The sequence below is a fragment of the Triturus cristatus genome, chromosome 3_1, assembly GCF_964204655.1.
Source record: "Triturus cristatus chromosome 3_1, aTriCri1.1, whole genome shotgun sequence".
In the NCBI taxonomy this organism is placed as follows: Eukaryota; Metazoa; Chordata; class Amphibia; order Caudata; family Salamandridae; genus Triturus; species Triturus cristatus.
Window position 1 is genome coordinate 207,296,286 of NC_140583.1, and position 21,888 is coordinate 207,318,173.

The following is a 21,888-nucleotide window of genomic DNA, read 5'->3' on the forward strand; positions in this document are numbered from 1 at the left end:
TTTGTCCCCCTTCTGTTATCTTGTCTCTACATCTGTTCATAGTGTTTCGTCTTTTGCAACCGTTTCCCCTAAAGTGACCGGAGGACATGCTCTTGGTGGCACTGCATGCTCTGGTGAATAGGCTTGAGGTGGAGTTGGCGGAAGGGACTCTGATTGGACACAAGTGATAAGAATACCCAGTATCGAGGGGGAAGGGCTCTTTGCACCCCCAGCCATGCTCTCCAAGAGCACCTGAATAAATTATTATATGCATACAAATTCAGACCAGACCCAATAAAAGTTATAGTCGTGCCATGTCAAGAAATGCTATTGCCACTCCTTTATCCTTTCAGGAAAAAGAACGATAATGCAGATATTTCTCTTTTTTTAGGTATTTCATTGTTCATTTACTTTGTCCGGTGAGGGAGCGTAGCAACATCTCTGCTTGTACAGTGGTTCTACATTCTAACTGTAAATGGCAAATTTAATCTCTAGCATATTTCTCATTACTTCTTTCACTCCAACAGAATGGCAACACACCTCTGAAGGTGAAAGATGCTAGTTGGGTATTCTCTCCCCAGATGATTACTTAGATTATCAGTTGAAACCACAGGCCCATTAGCACATTTAGTGTGCAACTCTTGATTGACATAGCGAGTCCAGTGCATACTAAAAAGATGCATTAATAGGTCTAGCGCCCTTTCTGGTAATATGACTGAAAGTAACACAATTATTTTCAGTTGACCTCTAAAGCAGGTACTATGCTTGGAACTAAATTAAAACTACATAAGCGAGACTAATTCAAAGGAGTCACCATAGATCATGTCACTCAACCTGCTTCTCACTCATTGCTCTGCTGTATTTTGACTAGGTTCACACTATAGAAATACCACACACACACAGGTTCAGTCATCTCTATTTTAGTTATAAGATTTGAATGTAGTCCATGCCTGAGGAATCCGGGAGCATTACATACACAAGTCTGCTGCAACTTAAGGAGCTACTCCCTTCGCTTCTTGTGTTGTCTTTTTTGTGAAATTTCCTTTGACATCCAACCCTTTTCAATGTTTTGTGTTAGAAGACCTCAGCGAGGGTGCCATTCCACTGCCAGAAACCGATTTACCTACTTCACCACCAGCAGGAACTATAGTAATCAATATTCTACATAAGATGAATGACACACGTGACATTTCAAGATATATTCTTGCACCTGTATATGTAACACGTACTACACAAATTTCAGGTGCATGTGAAGGTACCTTTCTCAATAAACGTAAGGATGTCTAAAAATAGCCATTTATCTGAAGGTTGTCTTTACACGGTTGCAGTAATCGGAAAGCATGGATAAGGTTTCTTTTAAATCCTATGGCAGCAGAGTTTGTGCCCTTTCTTTTCACTCTTCAAAGGAAACCGGAGGGGGCCACTGCTCGCCACACAAAACTTATTATTACTCTCCTCCAATGCTATGAGCTTTGCAGTGACCTGTATAGAAATGGCCAATTGGCATTTCAGCCAGTTTCTTTGGCTGCCTTGTACCCAGTCACATTAGTCCCACAAACCTGTTTCAGGACACTGGTGGAAACAACCTACGGATTCCCTGGAATACCATTCAAGAAGTCAATTCTGTCCATCCGGATAGTCACAGAGTGGAGGAAATGTGACCAGAGACACTCAAAGATAATTATGAATATGGCTACAGAGAAAGGAAAAGATTTAAAAGTGATCCTTAGTTCCAGTCTGCAGTGGCATCATGAATCAATATTGCAAAGTGATGTAGTCAGCACAGGAGGAAGGATTTAGGAGCAAACTAGATAAGATAACTTGGAGCTGTTGAGGTGGACATGTGGCAGATGCCTGGCGAGCATGGAAAAGATGAGTGGTGAATTTGATGGCATGGAAGCCCAGAAACACAGGTCAAAGCCCGTGCAGGATTTTAGGCCACTTTACAATGGCAGAGGGTTGTGGAGATTCTTTCTCAAGCATTTTTCAACCATAAATTTGGAGGTAAACATTTCATTTGTAATCCCTTTAGTCCCGTAAGACTGGTTAATAATTTATAGGGGTCAATTTGCAAAGAAAGTTGAGTATTTGGAGCAATAATACAAGAGAAGTTTTACTTTATGTACCCAGTGCTTTTGTGGACTGGCCCCAAAAGGTACAACCGCCTATTAATAAAAGTGCAAAAAAGGCACTGCCCTTTCTACTTGTACTAATTGTATATGAAAATTACCACTGTAGATGCTTTGGGGCCAGTCACAAATGCACTTGAGTAAGGAAAGTATTACTACATGAGCACTACTTCACATACTCACAAATGCAGTTGCCCATATTGTATTTAAAAAATCATAGTAGAGTCAGAATTTGGGGTTTCTCCCTCAAATATTCTTTCCATATATGGATTTGTAAATGGCACACTTCCAAGCACACTTGGTCCATTCTATTGGTCAAACCTAAGAAGAATTTAAAGCTGCTCGAAAAGGAGGTCAAAAAAGCAACTGCCTACAGATTGCTGCTGCATTTTGACACTGAGTTTACTCCTTTGGGATATGAGGTTTGTTAGAACTCGTGGGCATTCATCTCTAGCTTCTATGCTGGAATTATGACAACAGGGTTACACCATATAATGGAATACTATAGGAGTTTAAAACATTTTACATCAACAGTATTGTCTGTTTTGGCTATGGACATCTATGATCACTGGGTATTCTAATGAAAATTGCAAAGGTGCAAACCATAGACTGAATCGGCATACTGCACAAATCACTATTTTTACCCAGCTCCAAGCCATTCATTTTATCAAAATGATATGAGATGATGATGTGCCCTAGTCACCATCCGAGCATCGGACCTACAGATCTCCTGGTGGGAACTCTGCATATTGAGCTGCCTTTCGAGCTCAAGTTATCTGTGGTTAGGATTAAGTAATTACTTTTTGCAAAGAGTTCCACGGCATAAAGTTACTAAGCTCTGGTTTTAAAGTAGATTTACTACTTGAGTCCCCAGTCTCCTTTCGAGTTTCTCCTCTTTCCATCTGGGTTTCACCTGCATGTGTCCGCTGATGCTTGCTAAGGTGTGGCAGCTGTCTAAAATTCTTCCCACATGTAGTGCAGGCATAAGGCTTTTCCCCGGTATGTATTCGCTGGTGGGTAATTAAATTAGCCATGTCACTGAAACGCTTCCCACATACACTGCAAACATAGGGTTTCTCTCCTGTGTGTATTCGCCGGTGAGTGATCAGGTTTTTTGACTGTCTAAAACTTTTTCCACAAACACCACAGGCATAGGGCTTCTCCCCTGTGTGTATTCTCTGATGCGTGATCAAGTTTCGCGATTGTTTGAAACTCTTTCCACAGTCGCTGCACATGAAGTGTCTCTCTCCCATGTTCTTTTCAAACTGTTGTTGTTGGCTTACAGACTGCTTGAAACTCTTTTCACATTCATTACATGTATTTGGTGGCTCTGCGTTTATCTGCTGTGATGTGATCATGTTTGGTGCCTGGCTAAAATACTTTCCGCATTGACTACAAATGCACAATTTTACTCCAGTGTGCATTTGCCCTTGTGCAGCTTGGACTGATGATTTATTGGGATGATTTGCACGTTCAATATAGGAATGCTGTCTCTGGAGTGTTCTGGTGGCATGAGGTTTCACCTGGTTTGATGTTTCATTGAAACTGCCATCATACTCGTTGCAAGTAGAGGTGTTCTCAACTGGGTGGCTCTCCAGATGACTAGCAATGCCAAATTTGTGGCCATAGGTTCTTCCACCTTCATTACCAGTATAAGTTTCCTCCCATAGGTTTCCTTTCTGTTCAATAGAAGTTACTGATTCATTGATACCTTGCCCTAGACAAATAAGGAGCATAAATGAAAAACATACATACTGTAAAAATTAGTGGCAAGTTAACATGTTATATGTGTTCTATAGATCCACAGCACACAGTTAATGCAACAATAAAGTGAGCACAAAAATGCCATTGAAACTTCATATGAACAGCAGCAGCTCAACAGGAGACCGCCCATATTCATCATAGTTTTCAGTGCTGCATCATGCTATCACCATGTAAACATTTCACATTGCATGTGCCCATTTAATTGATAGATGTCATCAAGACAGCAGTGTGCCACTACATCAGAATGTTCATGTGTTACAGAAAAGGTTACTTACCTTCTGTAACCCTGTCTCTGGTGGAAACTCTAACTGTAGATTTCTCACCTTGTGTATTTCCCCAGGTGCCAGATTTTTGCTGTTAACTTAGATATTGCTGTTAGATTCCATCGTAACTCTGTCCCCTTCTGGACATGACACAAATCCACATATTAGTGCCACACCTGCCAGCAGACATCAATTTTCTCCCATTTGTCACTCCCCGACCATCAGACGAGGAAACTGGCTGACAATTTTAGGTTTTTACTGGAAGTAGCAAAGATTAATTCAAGTATTCCATCCACTACTTTGTTGTTGTTGCAGCGAATACCCTAAGTGCAGTGGGTATGCCTAGATGTGGGTCCCGTGTTTATTGGTCTGTAGGACTCATGCTGCACTCTACTGACGAGACCCAACTAGTTTGAAACCGGTCTGAATTTGCTTGTTGCAGTACACGGTAGTATTTCTGTCTGTCTGCAAGTGAGCATCCTGTCTTAATGGAAGGCAGAAAGGTAATGAGAGCTACTTGGATTGAATGGCATATAGCTCCAGCATATTTATATGATGGCGTTTCTCCACCGGAGACCAAAGGACACTAATCTCCTGTTCATAAAAATAACCCCCCTAGCAGAGAGATAATGCAGATGTTATCACTTTGATTTCAATTTCCACTCGAGCTTTTGAGCCACTTTGTCAGAGGCAAGGTTCTTGTTCAAGAGGCTTCCTCATTGTTGGGTCTACTACAGACACAGTTTCCATTGAAAGGCCTGTATGTGCAAACAAGCATGAGGTACCAGTAGGATGCATGATGCTAAGTTCAAAGAGCCTCAGAACCATCAGGGCTGGAACAGTAGCTCTTGTACCCGAAATGACCCAGACTAGCTTTTGAGGTGGAAATGCGTTCAAGGTGACTATGGCCAAAACAACCTTGAAAAAGAGGCAACCTCTGGGAAGGCTGAAGATGAGACTTAGACCCACTGATGGTAAACCCTAGAGTGGACAACAATAACACTATTTTTCTGCATGTAACCTGAGGCAAGCCCATCTTTAACAGCCAGTCGTTGAGGCACGAGAATACGTTTGTTACCTATGTTAGTTTATTCATGTTTTAATACTTTTGTTCTTGCTAAAGTTATTTAACTATACTTCAAGACGAATCTATTGCCTTTTACGAGTGAGCACTCCACACCTAAATGTTGATGCAGTACCACTCTTAACACTATTGTGCATTATTTTGTATACATCGAGTGTCCTCATGAATAACTATACTTACATGACCACTACCTGCTGGGTAAATCTCAAGTTATACCCATATCTAGTCATTAGATGTATGAGCAACATCACAATGCCCTTGGCAAGACCATTAGGTTCCGAAAAGGAGTTAAGAACTTCCTAACCCATACCAATGACAAACCATAGACAGAACATAAAGATAATATCTCTTAATGTTAAAGGTATCAACCATCCAGTTAACAAAAAGAAAATCATTGACTACTTACATGAACTATGGGGCGTTAGTATCCTGCTTCAAGAAACCAAGATTGATACCACACCTATCTCATCACTCAGAAATAACCAATTTAGTGATGTGGCTTGCACCTCGGCCGTTGGGAATCAAAATGGAGTAGTAACTCTAATTTCAAAGAAGTCAAACATAGATATGGCTTCCAACCTAACTGATAAACAAGGGAGATGGATCATATCAAAACCTTTTTTTTTTTTTAATTCTTTATTCAGTTTTGCAATGAAAACAGTACCTGCATCTGTGTGAAATAAAACCTTCAGGGTGATACCCAGAGTCAGAACATTAACAAACCAAATAAATCTGCAGTGCAACAGTGATACCCCGTCTCCCTGTGTGAGGCAGTGGTCATCCAAAATGGGTGATCAATCTCCCTCGGGTGAAGTAGAAGGGGGGTGGGGGAGTCAGGCAGTGCACAGTGAGGCAGAGGGGAGAAGTAAGGAAAATGGGGACCAGACACACAGGAAGACTCCAATACTTTCTAGGGTGGCCCATGTCTGGTACTTCATCTTGCTACTCCTTTTAGGGCGTGGCAACAATCCCAACAGGCAATAATGTACTGTTATTTCTATTGTTATGCCCGTCACCCTCTATGTCTTCTGCACCATTTCCTCCCAAAAGGGTATCACTACTCGGCATGCCATTGTCACGTGTTCGAAGTTATCTGGAACACCCCTCATCTCCCACATCCAGCAGAGCGAGTCGGATAAACTCTGTGCAGACGTTGGGGAGTCGGATGTTCTGTGTAAATAGTAAAATTGTATCAACTTAAATCTGGCATTGCTCGCCACTTCCTGCACTTGGGCATGACTCCATTCCCCCTCTGAAAGAGGGAATGTTAAATCCCTGTGCCAGTTGTCCCGCATAGACGTCATGACGGTTTGTCTATCTCTTTTTAGGGCGGCATATAACCTTGAGATGATGCCTCTGATGGACCCCGTGTCCAGCATCATCCTCAGAACGTTTGATTCGCTAGGCTCGTTTGGGAAGGTCGGCCAGATCTCCCTGACCATCCAGGCCATACTCTCAGATTTCAGGAACTGCCCTGGGTCAATACCAAAGTGTCTCCCCAACTCTTCCATTGTCATGAATTCATAATTTAGATAAAGATCACCAGCTCCCGGACTCCCCTCTTTTACCCAGTGTGCAGATTTGCATAGGGTGCTCGTTTCAAGACGTGTGTGACCGCCGACTTCCATGCTAGTGCGACCTGCGAGACTGTAAAGGAGGTGCCTGTCGGCAGTCTGAGACCTAGCATGAGTAACCGGGGGAGGTAGTCTGCGGTAGCCGATCCCTCTCCCAGTTAGGGCCATTGTCACACCACAGTGCTGTGTCTATTGAAGCAGTCAAATAATATAGCTTAAGGTTCGGGAGGCCCAGTCCCCCCTCGGCCTGATCTAAACTTCAGAACTTCCAGGTGGATCTTACTATGCTTCCCGGTCCACACCAGACAGACCAGTAAACCGTCCAGCCTGCGGAACAAGGAGGTCTGTAGAACGCAGAACACATTTTGCATAGTGTAGAGGAATTGGGGTAGCAGGACCATCTTACGTAATGCTACCTTACTCATGACCGATAGTGGCAACGTGTTCCAGAACTGTACGGAGGCTGTGAGACCATCCAGCACTCTTTCCATATTTAACTCATACTGTCGGTGTAGGTTGTGTGTTATCTGTATTCTCAAGTAGTACAACTATTGCTTTTCCCACTTCAGTCCCAGTGCAGGTATGTTGGCCTCTGCCCTGTCAATTAGGGATGCCAGTGGAAAGAGCACTGTTTTGTGGGAGTTGACATGCAGGCCAGACACCTTCCCAAATGTGGGCGCTGAGCTCTCCTGATCAGTTACATTGAGCAGGGTGTCATCTGCATACATAGATACAACAAGTGTTACGTCTCCCACCTCAATCATTGAGTTCGGCCCTTAAATGTATCACCAATGGCTCCCTGGCAAGTGCAAAAAGGAGTGGGGACAGTGGGCAGCCCTGCTGAGTCCCTCATACCACGTGGAATACGTTGGACTCTACCTGTCCGATACTCACCCCCGCCCTGCGTTCCACATACAACAGGCGGATCCTGGACAGGAGACTATGGCCCAGTCCCATCCGCTGGAGCACCTGCCATAAGTACTCCCAGGACGGGGTGTCAAATGCCTTTTCGATATCCAAGGCAACCAATGAGGTTGCCACCGCCATGTCTTGGGTTTAAAGTAGCACATGAGAAAGTCTGCGCACGTTCATATGGGTGCCTCTTCCAGGCATATATGGGTGCCTCTTCCAGGCATAAAATCACATTAATCCCTTTGCACTACATGCGTAACCACCTGGGCCAATCATAACGCAAGTATCTTCACATCTATATGAAGCATGGACAGGCATCGGTACCTACGATCATATCAAAACTTAACAAAAACAATACTTACTCTTTGTGGTTAATAGCTATGCGCCAACAAATGACGGCTGGACGTTCTGGAAAGACCTGTCTACTCAACTTCGTTTAATCTCAGTAACTTCAATCTCTCACTACATCCTGCACTTGACAAAAATTCCCACGATGTATACCAACCCACAAAGCCTTTAAAGAATCTGTGTTCCAGACACAGCCTTAATCGACACTTGGAGGACTCAAATACAGATAGAAGAGATTATACCTTCTACTCAGCACCACACAATTCATACCTTCGTATAGATTACTTTCTAAGATCAGGACACTCAATTAGGAAGGTTGACTAAATGAAAATTGAACCAAAAGTGATCTCTGATCACTCTTGTATCACTTTGTCAATAACACATACATTTCAAGATGCATAACAAACTCTATGGAGACAATGATGAGATACTCAAGCACTGACATAATGTCTAACTAATTTAGGAAGCTATACAAAACTTCTTACTTGCAAATGATGAAAACAATTCCTCTGACCTAATTAGATGGGATGCACTAAATGCTACTATAAGAGGAACAATTATTAAAATTAGATCTAGATTGAACAAAGAAACTTATACATTATTAGAACTAGAAAACCAAATTAGAAAATTAGAAAAACAACACATCTCCACTAGAGCTAACCTCATCCTAAATGAGATTGTCAAGAAGAAATACGAGTACAACAAAATCCTAAGCATGAGAGCAGGCATTTGGGTCCATAAAAAAAATCATTAAGCTATGCAACGCTAATAAAGCTGGGAAAATACTAGCAGCACACTTAAAATGCAAATTACAAAGATACCCTATCAATGCAATGAAGGACAAAAAAGAACTTGTTCACACTAATCCGAATAAAATTGCTGATATTTCCAAAGAGATCTTTTAAAAACTATATGCTAACAATACATCAATAGACCAACGACTGAGCGACGCACACATCCATAATGCTAATTTACCCAAACTAAGATGAAATTGGTTACTTGCCCTATATTAAAAGAGGAATATCTAATGCAATTAAAAAGCTCAAAGTAGGTAAAGCCCCAGGCCCTGATGGGTATACAGTACAGTTTTTAAAAACATTTACCACTGGTATTATCCCACCACTGTTCAAACTAATTGCTCACTTTGCCAATACCGATCACAGGCACCCTAGTGGAGGCCATCATAACTGTTATCCCCAAAGAAGATAAAGATGCAATGCTACCGATAAAAAAGACTACTGACCAATCTCATTATTAAACCTAGTTTGCAAAATTTATGCTATGATACTTCACACCAGGAAAACGCCTTTATAGCGTGGTTATTACCACATAATACCTTTATCACTCATCCATCATCATGCTTATGCCTTTATCACCCTTCACCTGCCGCAGCTGCAGCTTCTCCAGCCAGCGCACACCAGCACGACTTGCCCATCCCAACACTGCTGGCCACACCCACCTCAGCGGCATACTGCTCAGCACCCGCTCAATCCACAAGCATGCCGTCGAACTTTGGGACCTGCTCGATTCCTCCGCTCTGGACGTCGCCTTCCTGACGGAAACCTGGCTGACCACCTCCTCGGCACCAGCCATAGCCATCTCCGACGGCTACAAGATCACGCGCAGAGACCGGAACAACAACAAACCTGAAGGAGGAATCGTCATCATCAACAGGGACCCCATCAGAGCCTCAACCAGTACCGAAGACGCCCTCAACATGGCCGAACTCCTACACTTCCAGATCCACGTCAACAACACCACCACCCTCAGAGGAACCATCGTCTACAGACCCCCGGGCCCCCGACCACAGTTCAGCGAATCCATTGTCGACCTCATCAGCATGCACGCCATCGCCTCCACAGACCACATACTCCTCGGAGACCTGAACTTCCACCTAGAGAGCGCCAACGACAACAACTCCATAACACTGATCGACAACCTCGCCAATCTCGGACTCAAACAACTCGTCACGACACCCACCCACTCCGCTGGACACACGCTCTACCTCAACTTCTCCACCAGCGACCACGTCACCTTCAGCCACACCACGAACTCCACTGGACCGACAACCACTGCATCCACTTCTCCTTCGAGAAACACACCGCACACAACAAACCGCAATGCATCTCGTACCACAGCTGGAAAAAAGTCACCGAAGACCAGCTCATCGTCACACTCGCCCGAGACCCTCCCCCCGTGCCCGCCGAAACAAACGCAGCAGCCCACAACCTCAGGCTATGGATCGACGACTGCGCCAACACCCTCCCCCAAATCAGAAAACCCTCCAACAGAGAAACCAGCACCAGAGCCATCTGGTTCAACGACGAACTTCTGAACTCCAAGCATACCTGCAGAAAACTCGAGAAAAATTGGCGCAAGAACCAGACAACCACGCAGCCCTCATAAACGCCAGACGCAGACACCACCAGCTCATCAGATCCGCCAAAAGAACCTCCTTCAAGGATCGCACAGACAACCATGCACACAACAGCAAAGAGCTTTTTAACATCGTGAAGAAACTCACCAACCCCAGCTCCAACGACATCCCACCGTCACAAGAACTCTGCGACTCCCTGGCTACCTTCTTCCACCGCAAGATCTCAGACATCTCCAACAGTTTTGACACCCAGACGCAAACGGCAGACGCCGACACCCCAGAACCAACACCCACCGATCGCACTGACCTTCTGCTCTCCTGGAACAACGTAAATGACGAAGAAACTGCCAGAATCATGAACACCATCCACTCTGGTTCACCTTCCGACCCCTGCCCCCACCACATCTTCAACAAGGCAAGCACCATCATCACACCCCATCTTCGAAAAATCATCAACTGCTCCTTCGAGACCTCCACATTCCCAGAGAGCTGGAAACACGCCAAAATGAACGCCCTCCTCAATAAGCCCAAAGCGGACCCAAAGGACCTCAAGAACTTCCAACACATCTCCCTGCTCCCGTTCCCGGCAAACGTCATTAAGAAGACCGCCAACAGACAACTGACCCTCTTCCTGGGGGAGAAAAATATCCTGGATTCCTCCCAATCCGGCTTCCGCAGCAACCACAGCACCGAGACCGCCCTCATCGCCGCCACTGATGAAATCAGGACCATACCAGACAAGGGCGAGACCGCGGCCCTCATCCTCCTGGACCTCTCGTCCGCTTTCGACACCGTCTGCCACCACACCCTTCGCACACGCCTCCACGACGCAGGGATCCGAGGCAAAACCCTAGACTGGATCACCTCCTTCCTCACCGGCAGAACCCAGAGAGTCCGCCTCCACCCGTACTGATCCAAAGCCACCACGATCACCTGCCGCGTACCCCAAGGATCATCCCTCAGCCCAACCCTCTTTAACATCTACATGGCATCGCTCGCCAGAATAGTCTGACAACACCACCTCAACATCGTCTCATACAGCGACGATACGCAGCTGATCCTCTCCCTCACCAAAGACCCGCCCATCGCCAAATCCAACCTCCATGTGGGAATTAAGGCCGTCGCAGAATGGATGAAGACAAGCCGTCTGAAACTGAACTTGGACAAGACGGAGGTCCTCATTCTCGACTCCACCCCCTCAGCATAGTACGACTCCTGGTGGCTGAAAATGCTGGGAGCTGCCCCGACACCCTCAAACCACGCACGCAATCTGGGGTTCATCCTGGACTCAACGCTCGCCATGACCCAGCAAGTCAACGCCGTCTCCTCCTCCTGCTTCTACACCCTCCGAATGCTCCATAAAATCTACAGATGGATCCCCACCGAAACCAGAAGAACGGTCACCCAGGCGCTCGTCAGCAGCAGGCTGGACTACAGCAAAGCACTCTATGCAGGAACCTCAGCTACACTCCAGAGGAGACTCCAGCACATACAGAACGCCTCCGCACACCTCATCGTTGGACTCCCCCGCCACATCACCACCCACCTACGAGACTTCTATTGGCTCCCGGTCAACAAAAGGATCACTTTCAAACTCCTAACCCACGCTCACAAAGCACTCCACAACGCCAGACCAGCATACCTCAACGATCGACTGTCCTTCTACACCGAACCGCCAACTGCACTCCGCCGACCTCACCCTCGCTACCGTCCCACACATCTGCTGAACGACCACCGGCGGCAGATCCTTCTCCCACCTCGCAGCAAAGACTTGGAACACCCTCCCCGCCCATCTATGTAAGACCCAGGACCGGCTGACCTTCAGGAGACGCCTCAAGACATAGCTGTACGACCAGTAGCTGCCCACCCCCACCCTTAGCGCCTTGAGACCCTCACGAGTATGTAGCGCGCTCTACAAATGTTCTGATTGATTGATTGATATCATGTTATGCCTTTATCGTGTTATGACTTTACCCCGCAAACCTTTACCACGCAAAGTTTTACCACGCTTATTTTTATATATGTATATATATGTGTGTTTTTTTTAGAGTTCAGGCTTGGGTGAGGGTATTGGGTGGCTAGGGTATTTTTAGGGTTTAGGGTGGGTAGTGGTATTGGGTGGTAGGGGTATATTTAGGGTTTAGGCGTGGTTGAGTTTAGGGATTGGGGTCAATAAAGTAATATATATGTGTATGTGTATACATATATACATATATATATATATATTTATATACATATTATACACACAGATACATATATATATATATATATATATGTGTGCACCTATAATTGACCACGCACACCTCGGGGGCCCATTGGAGGGTCTTTTAAAATAATTCCACAAACGTTTTTTACATGGTGGACTACATATCCCAGAATACCTACAAGGGAGGGCTCATCTGAGCAGCCTATCAGGAGGCAATTGATTGAATAAAAGGTGTGGTCTAAACAAACACTATGTACTTTGTGAAATTAAGCCTTTGAAGAAGGAATCATTCCGAAACGCGTCGGCTGCCCGAGATGTGATTGCTGGTATGCGGATGTACACTGTGGCCTGAGTGCTTCCAGAACCTGTGGGTAACTTGGAGTATGTATATATGTATATATATATATATCTCTCTCTCTCTCTCTCTCTCTCACCGGACTTCGCCACACAACATCCACTCCCGGATATTCAAAAGCAGACCCAATTAGGTGCAATGTGTATTTATACAAGAACGCCCTGCACCACCGCCATTACGCGTTTCGGCATCAACGATGCCTTGATCACATGACGCGCTGATGTGGTGCCTCCACCTATTTAAAGTGCCAGTGCCAAACAGTTGTTCATAGACATAGACGAACAGACAAAATGTAACCAATTTATTGTCTCATTTGAAAACAATGTGTCATTGTATGATATTGGATCGAGAAAAATTTCCCCAGACAACAAACAAAACATTCCATATAAATATACATAAATAAATAAATAAATAAAAGAATATATATTTTTGGAGGACTTAGCATAATTAAGAATAGTTTAAAATATGCTAAAAGCGAGCTAAAACCAACATTATATATGACTTAAAAGAAAACAATTTCATTTTCTAAAATCATATTATAAATAGTTACTTCAGCTCATATGCCTCTAAAGTGAGTATGCACAGTTTAAATACTGCTCTAAATCCCACTATATAGAAATGTTTGATAAGTTAAAAACATAACAATGAAAGAAAAAAAGGAGAGAGTCCTGCCCAAGTGGGCACTGTTCTTAACCTATGTCTAATTAAAACAATTGTATGTGCTTACTAAACAAACCACTGTCCCCCAGTTCCATCACAGCTGTGATTTTGAAACATGGTTGACACATAAAAAATTACCACTGTGTGAAAGCTAAAACAATAAATCAATAAATGAGGCAGCATATAAAAACCAACAAGATGTTAAAATTAGGTAAATGCACAGAATCCATAATAGTTACAGGCACAGAATTCATGATAATTACAAGCAGGTAAAGAAATCCTCACTGGAATTCAAACCGTTTGGAGTTTTACTATCTAGCTCCAATATGTAGCGTGTTTCCAGTTTCCTCAACATTGACTCATGGTTGCCTCCTCGTCTAAGGGGTAAGACGGTATCAATAACAAAATATTTTAAATCCTCCAAGTTGTTATTATGTGAGGCTTTAAAATGTCTGGTTGCCGGATAGGCATCATCATTGTTGGTGATGGCCCTGATGTGCTGGAGTATCCGTTTATGGACCTGCAGCTTGGTACTGCCCACATACTGCAGGCCACACGACACTCCAGGACATAAACTGCATATTATGTTTTGCAGTTGAGTTTTTTGTTGATGGCTACGGACTTTGGTTTGAATGGAGTTATATAAGATGATCTACTTGTCCCATATTTACAAGCCTTGCATGTGGTGCATTTGATGAAACCATTCCTAGTATTTAGCCATGCTGCAGTAGATTTAATCTCTGGACTACTTTTTAAGAGGGAATTGCTCATAGAGCGTGCTTTTCTGAACGTGATTTTGGGGCTATTGGTGATTCTCCCTCTAAAACCGAATCATTCTGAACTAAAGCCCAACCAATTTTTGTAAACTATTTTGCGTAGAGCTTTGTGTTGGCGGTTATATGTCAAAATGAGACGCACAGATTGCACCCTCTTCTCCTGATTGCTGTTGCGAGGCGTGGGTCTGACTATTAATGTTTCAACCCTCTCTTTTTTGTTTGTCTTTTCTATAGCCACCCTGATGACATCCCTGGAGTAACCTCTGGCTAGGAATCTTTTTCTACTCTCCTCCTGCGCTTGAGCATATTCCATTTCTGTACTGTAGATCCTACGTATTCGCAGCATCTCCCCATAGGGGATGCTGTGAATCAAGTGTTGGGGGTGATGACTAGACGCATGGAGAATAGTATTCCCCGCAGTTGGTTTCCGATGAAGCTTTGTTTCCAGATTATTGTTAACCACAAACACTTCTACATCTAGAACAGGGGTCTCCAATGAGTAACTCGGGAGCTACTGGTAGCTCGCCAGTACCCTGAAAGTAGCTCTCAGAGTTGAAGACAAGCCAAGACAATCTCAGAGAGGCTATGCATATTAAAGAAGGCAGCACCGCTCATCTCAAAACACTTAGGGGCCGATTCCGATCCGGGTCGGAAGGGCACCGAACGCGATCCGGCCGGAAAAACTACGTGCCGTATGATGCGAGCTACATGAAATTCACCGACCGACTCGTTTCCGGGTCCGAACCGCTCCGTACGTCTCGGTCGTAAGCTAACTGTGGCGTGCAATGGATGCGATTCACGACCAAGCCAGTACGATGCACGTGTCGGACAGCCTGTGCGAGCCGGAGTGTCCGACTCGCAAATCGTCCGGGTGGTTGCCTTTGGGGGTCCGCGTCAGACCCCCTGTCACCCGCAGCCCTACGACTCGGACACAGGGGGAGACCCATGAGTCTCCCCAACACAGGCCTGTACGGTGCGGATGGCACCGACACGTACTCACTGTAGGTGGGGCACTTGTCCGCGACGTACCCATTCAGTCAATGGGAGCCCATGTACGCGTCGTACGACCGGCTCCCAGTGACTTTTATGGGAGTCCGTCCGAACAGAGTTCGGCAGCATACGGCCACATCGTACTCGGTCGGTCGGACTGCAGGACTCCGGCTCGGTTGGAAAACACTCCGGATCCGGCTCGGTCGGAGGTGCTTTCCGACCCGGATCGGAATTGGCCCCTTAGAGTGAAAGCCAACCAAACCAATAGCAGACCCTTTTAATAACACTCAAACACAAACTGAGTTCGGTTACGGGTCTGCCACATGACGTCTGAAACCACTCTAACTCTAAATCACAAGGAGATTGGCCATGTTATACACCCTGCTCTTTCAGTCCCAGCACATATGTGAACAATGCACTATCAAAGAATGACAGTAGTACTCAGGGCTGACCCACCAAAGTGTGGGACTGTAGGAGCCGGAGAGAAAATTTGTTAGGAGCATGATCAACCCAAGAGCTGAGAGGAGCAGTGTATGGATTCAAAGCAAATAAAAAATAATATCCTCATCGGCATTTATTTATGTGTCGTCTGTCTGACATGGTGTCGCTCCCTAATAAACAGTGTTGTTTCCTGGAAGCTACGTCTAGAGTCAAGGACCGTCAAATGTGTATGCTGGCCTGCATCATAAGGGTTTTATCTTTGGTGCAATTGTTTCTGTTCATGGCATAATAGTGCCCATGTTGTAATAATGGTCATCCTTGACTATTACGGGTATTTTTTAGTGTCGTTTTCCAATACCGGCTGCCATCATTGACATATTGACTGGCCTACTTTTAGACCCCCCTGACAAAATGATGACTGTTTCTTGTATAAAAATGGCCATAACTGATATACATTGGGCATCCTGGATGTTATGGCACCCAGCCTTGGTATGTTGGCCCTGGTATGGGCATTATTTGCATAACAAAAGCATACATGATGCTATGGTGAAAATCCATTACCTATGATTGTAATACCTGGGCACTTTAAGCAGAATCTGTCTTTGTGAAGCATTTGTACATGATAGTACTGATATTTGTGGATTGTGTGTTTTCTAAAATTGAAAACTGATATTTTAATGGCAAATATGTTTTTTAGAAAAGATTTTTATTCTGGAAACTGAGTTTGTTTGCCCAAAATGGAAAGTGGTATTTGATAGAAAAAAATATGAGTATTTTCCATAACTAATATGCTGACGAACACAAAATATTTTATTTCTAAAAACACATTTAAAGTTGATAGCAGAATGCTAATTCAAGCTGAGTTGGGGGGGGGGGGGGAGGGGGTGACTTACTGCTCTAGTTCTGTCCTCTGTGCCGCAGAGCATTTGATAACTTGAATGTAACTTCATTAGTGAGGAGGTGGCATTTAATAGTGAGAAATGCTTTCCTGCTATTTCTGCTGGTAACCTTATTGAATGCTTGGGTGATTACTACTGATAATCCTGCTGGTCATAATGTAATGTTAACACATGTTGCAAGTACTTTACAGTGATAACATATACTAGTAGCTCAGCAGGACTTTCCTTGAGCAGAAGTAGCTCTCAACACAGAAAAGGTTGGAGACCCCTGATCTAGAAAGATAACAGTCTCCTTACTCATTTGGGCCGAAAATTGTAAGTTCAGATTATTCCCACTGATCTGTTCTATGAATTGTTGGGCATATCGTTCCGTTCCTCTCCAAATCATGAACAGATCATCTATGTACCTATACCAGCAAAGGACATGCTTGGAAAAAGTTTCACCATGCGCCGCCATGAGCACCTGATCGTCCCAAAACCCCATATGCAGACAGGCATAGCTTGGAGAGAAACAGGCTCCCATGGCAACGCCTCTGACCTGCAGAAAAACCTGGTTCTGGAAAAGAAAAAAATTGTTTTCCAGTCATGTTACAATTATGGTAATCAGCATTTTGTTATGCATGTAAAGGTACATCGGTTTTAAATTCAAGCAATATTCATCAGCTCTCACTCCGTCCTTGTGGACGCTGGTGTAAAGTGACTTCACATAAAGTGAGATGAGTATACAGTCTGCATCCCATGTTACATCTTGTATCTTTCTCAGGAAATCACTGGTATCCTGGACGTATGACGGGAGTTTCCCCACATGCTTCTGCAAGAAATAATCCACGTATCTTGAGGTGTTTTCCATGATACTACCACAAGCTGATATGATCGGCCTACCAGGGGGTTTACTCATGTCTTTGTGGATTTTAGGAATGAAATATATTACTGGAATCACTGGATGCTCAGTCTTCAAAAAATTTAATTCCTCAATACTGAGTAATCCTGCGGTTTTCCATATATGAAGTTTGATGTTAAAATCCTTCCAGGCTTCCTTGACCATTACCATGTATCTCCTGCGATATGTATATATATATATATATATATATATGAATCCACTTGTGATGGGTGGATGAGATTGGATGTACATTTTGTAGTCTGGTAGGAAGGGATATATGACAGAATCACGTATGCCATTACCACTGGTGCCTTTACAATGCATCCATTACTACATATATGACTTTACCATGCAGGTAGGTATAATATATATATATATATATCAATCACTTCTACGTTCATGGGAACTTGCCAATCCTGAAATGGCAGGAACACACACCTGCTTATTATGACTGCGCTCCCCTCGCACAAAGAAAAACGGTGCACACCCAATTCCGGTAGAAACACTGTGGGTGCTTTATTGGTGATTCATAGTAGATGGCAGGTCGCCACAGACCATAGTGGATGGTAGGTCGCCACAGACCAATGCATTTTTGCTCTCAAGGACAAGCCTTCATAACACAGGAGCTAACTCTCCATCAGACAGTTCGCCTGCATAAACCTCTAATAGGTGAGGAGCTACGATATGTTTATAGGCCTTGTAAAAGTTAGTTGTAAGGCCATCAATGCAAAGCACCTTCCCTCCAGACAATGTGTCAGATGCCATAATTATTTCCTCCCCCAAGATTAGTTGACTTAAAAACTGACTATTACAGTCCTCTAACCAGACCAAAGCCACTTCATCTAAAGAGCTATGAAGAGAATATGTAAACTCCACCAAGCAAGCAGCGTAGAGGCGTGAATGATATTGCACAAATTTGGTCGATATGTCTTCATTATTTTCTAGAGTCTCACTGTTCTGGCCCTCGATATAGGAAATGTTAGTCATCTGCTGGTCTCTCTTCAGGAGGACAATCAATGTTTTACCGGGCCTCTCTCCTTCTCTTTATTGTCTGACAAGCGCATGCTTACCTAAGAAGTGGATCTCTCTCTCTCTGCTAATTCCTTGTATTGCTGAAGCAGCCCTCCCACACTCATAACCCCAACTATCACAGCCATATTCTAAAAACTTAAGGACCCCTTTACAGTCCAAACCATTAGGGAGAGAAAACAGAAGAAAAAACAAACAAACAATGAAGTGTGATACAAACTCTGGGGCATGAACTCTCCAGCAGCACAATCTAGCGGCTCTGTTGTTACGGAGGACAGTCAGGTGGGCCCTGGACAAATAATGCATCTCTCAGCAGTCCCATCCACAATGCTTGCTTTATAGTTTCTATTCACTTACTCCCATCAACTGCATCCTTGGAGCCCAGCCTCAGCAGAAGTGAATGAACCAAATGGCAGAAATCTGCCTTTTCAGAGTGGTCTTCTCCCGAATCGTGTTCAGTTCTGTGGGGGGTGGATCGAGTTGGTGATCCAGATTATTGGCTTGGTGAACCTTTAGGACTCGGAGGCGACTTAGAGAATTGTGGAACAATACTGGCCGTCGAGAACAGGTACAACTTTCCTTCAAGATCTACTTTCAGTCGGGCTGGGTACAGCATTTCATAGTTAATATTGTACCAACGTAGTATACTCTTTACATCCTGAGATTTCCAACACGCCTCCTTCTCTGCTGCTGTAAAGTCAGAGAAAATAGATACTACAGAACCCTGGTGATGTAGCGGCCCTTGTTCCCTCGCCAGCCGAAGGATAGTATCACAACTGCGAAAATTCAATAGCCATGCGATAATCGGCTTTGTGGGAGCACCTGATGGAGACCGCGGCTCCAACAAACGGTATCCCGGAGAGGTTGTAGCAGCCAAAAGTGTCTTTAAGGAGGCATACATCTTGCCATGTTAGTAGACTCTGCAACCCTCAAAATTTGCCCATTATTACTTTGCGACCGGCTCTGCAAATCTTCATTTGTTATTGCTGCTACAAGGGCCCATTTCTCCAGCTTGGACAGTTTTGCTTTGTTCCTTGTCATCGATGTGTGAAATCTTGCACTCCAAACCATCCAGTCGGACTGACTGTCTATCTGTTCAGTCAAATAATCCAATCAGTTTGCCAAAGAGTCTATTCTAGCATCGATAGAGAGGAGGCTGGAATTCAGCTGTAATAAAATCGCGACTGTGATACATTGGGATCTGGCGTATCCAAATTTGATGCTCTGTCCTTGTCAATTGAGGGATCTGTGTGACGCAGAGTTCATATGCTCTAAAAAGTACAGCTTGTCTTGCTTTTGGTCACCTGTCCCCTTTGTGCCCCACAGTGGTACTCAAGGTCCTGCTATATCTATAATCAGCGCAGAATCTCACAGGGGGGAGCGCAACATCCAGAGGTCTATCTCCATTATCCCTCTTGGAATGGAAAACCCTCATATTGTCAAAAAGAACTTACAGCCAATGATGATAGGATGCCTCTGCCATGCTGAGGCTTGGTGTCCGAGTAAGGAACAGAGAGAGTAGATTTTGTACAAGCCATTCAGATGTCACACTGTGCATAGGAAGCAGCCCCACCAAAAGTAGACAACAGCATATAATAGTCTTTGCGGAGAAGTGGAACAAGCACCGTTCATGGGTTGGTCAGCATCTGCCATGTAACTTCTGGCCCCAGGCTCCGCTACCTAGGTCAGTTAAGGCACACTCTCAGCCTCATGAGAGCATGCAAGTCACACTGCATCTGTGACCAAGGGGTGGTTGTTGGGAGGAGAGCAGATTGCGGGGCCCGACGGAAAATGACAACAGTTTGGCATGTCGCAGCCAACCTCAGCGCAGGCTACAATAAATCTGAGAACAGCGCTACACTATCACCAGGCAGCAGATAGCGGCAGTCCCACTTGTCATGGCAGGCAAGGTGAGAGACAGCCTCAGGCTCGCCAGTGGCAGCCGGAACTCCGTGCTTCGTCTGCCACTGTAGGCCACAGTCTGTTGTAGCTCACCGTAGAGCACTGACAGCCCGGGGGCGACATGCCCGTAGGAGACGGGCGTAAAGGAACTACATTTCCCAGCGCGCTTTGCGAGATGACGCTTCGACGTCATCGCGCACGGCGCGAAGACGATGAAAAGGAACTTCCGGCATCGAGCGGGTGCCGGTTATTTTGGATTACCAGGTTTGAGTACGGACGAGATCGAGTGCTGACGATAGTGGCGTTCTGGTAGGGGTGCTTCGCACCAGCCTTGACTTCCCGCTGCCTTTGTCGCGCACTAGTGTGTGTGTGGTTTCCCCAGTCCGTGCTAAAAGACCGTGAGTGAAACAGAACCGCTGCGGTTCCGTTGGACGCCTTTTCAAGGCATTGCGGGATCGCCCGAGCGGTGAGACTATTGCACTGTGTTTTTGATTGATTGCATACCAGCGACTCCAAGGATTTGAGCCGTTCCTATTTTCCTCCTGTCAGAGGGAGGCCTTCCTGGGGAACGATAGTAGGCTCACCCGCTGGGGTTCTCTTTAGTTCACGCTATCCCAGGAGCATGGGAGTAGCGCTCTAAGTTTGTGCAGAAACTGGTGACGGAGCTGCAGGCACCGAACAGGGCTTAAGCTTCGCTGCACCTCAATTGTTTATTTGTATTCCAACAGGGGCGGAGAGGACTTCTGACATACGTCCTTCCCCTCCCCCTGTTATACCCGAGATTCAGGAATTGTGGTAGGTCCGTTTGTTCTGTGTGTAAAGGAGGTGAAGGAGGGGAAAAGCAAGTAGGGGTATCTTGTGGCTAAACCATGTCCTTTCTATAGGTCACGAACTGCTTTGTTCCTCGGCTCTCCAGGTCTCCCAGTCAGGAGTGCTTTCTTTCCTTTACAGGTACAGCTGGGGAAGTAGGGGAAACATTGGGTACTGGAGTCTAGGGGTTGTCCTACCCATATTGCCTTGTGATTTCTCTTTCAGATCTCCCTCCCCGCAGTCCCCTTCCTTTCCTTCCCTCGCCTGATCACCCTTTTGTGTCTGTCATATACATACCAGACCAAGGGGCTATCGGGAGGTGGACCCCTTACAGCATCGTGCGACCCTGAGGACATTGGACTGCGACAAAATAACCGGCCCACGAATAGCAGTCCTCCTAGTCGCACGGTGGGATGGCCACCTTAGAGGACGTGTTGGCTGCTTTGGCCCTGTTACAGGCCGAGGTAGTCACCTCTAGAACAGAAACTGCCACACTACAGGCGCAGGTAG

General features: G+C 45.1%; 1 protein-coding gene across 3 annotated transcripts in view; it reads right to left on the reverse strand.

Moving 5' to 3' along the window:
- Nucleotides 1–886: 886 nt before the first annotated feature.
- Nucleotides 887–21,888, reverse strand: part of LOC146859932 (uncharacterized) — a 253,741-nt gene continuing 232,739 nt past the window's right edge. For all 3 annotated transcript variants that reach the window (XM_085643675.1, XM_085643673.1, XM_085643674.1), the window contains one exon: nt 887–3,825. In XM_085643675.1, coding sequence (XP_085499801.1) covers nt 2,897–3,825 — 929 coding nt within the window. In that variant the 3' untranslated portion in view covers nt 887–2,896. The remainder of the gene's footprint in view (nt 3,826–21,888) is intronic.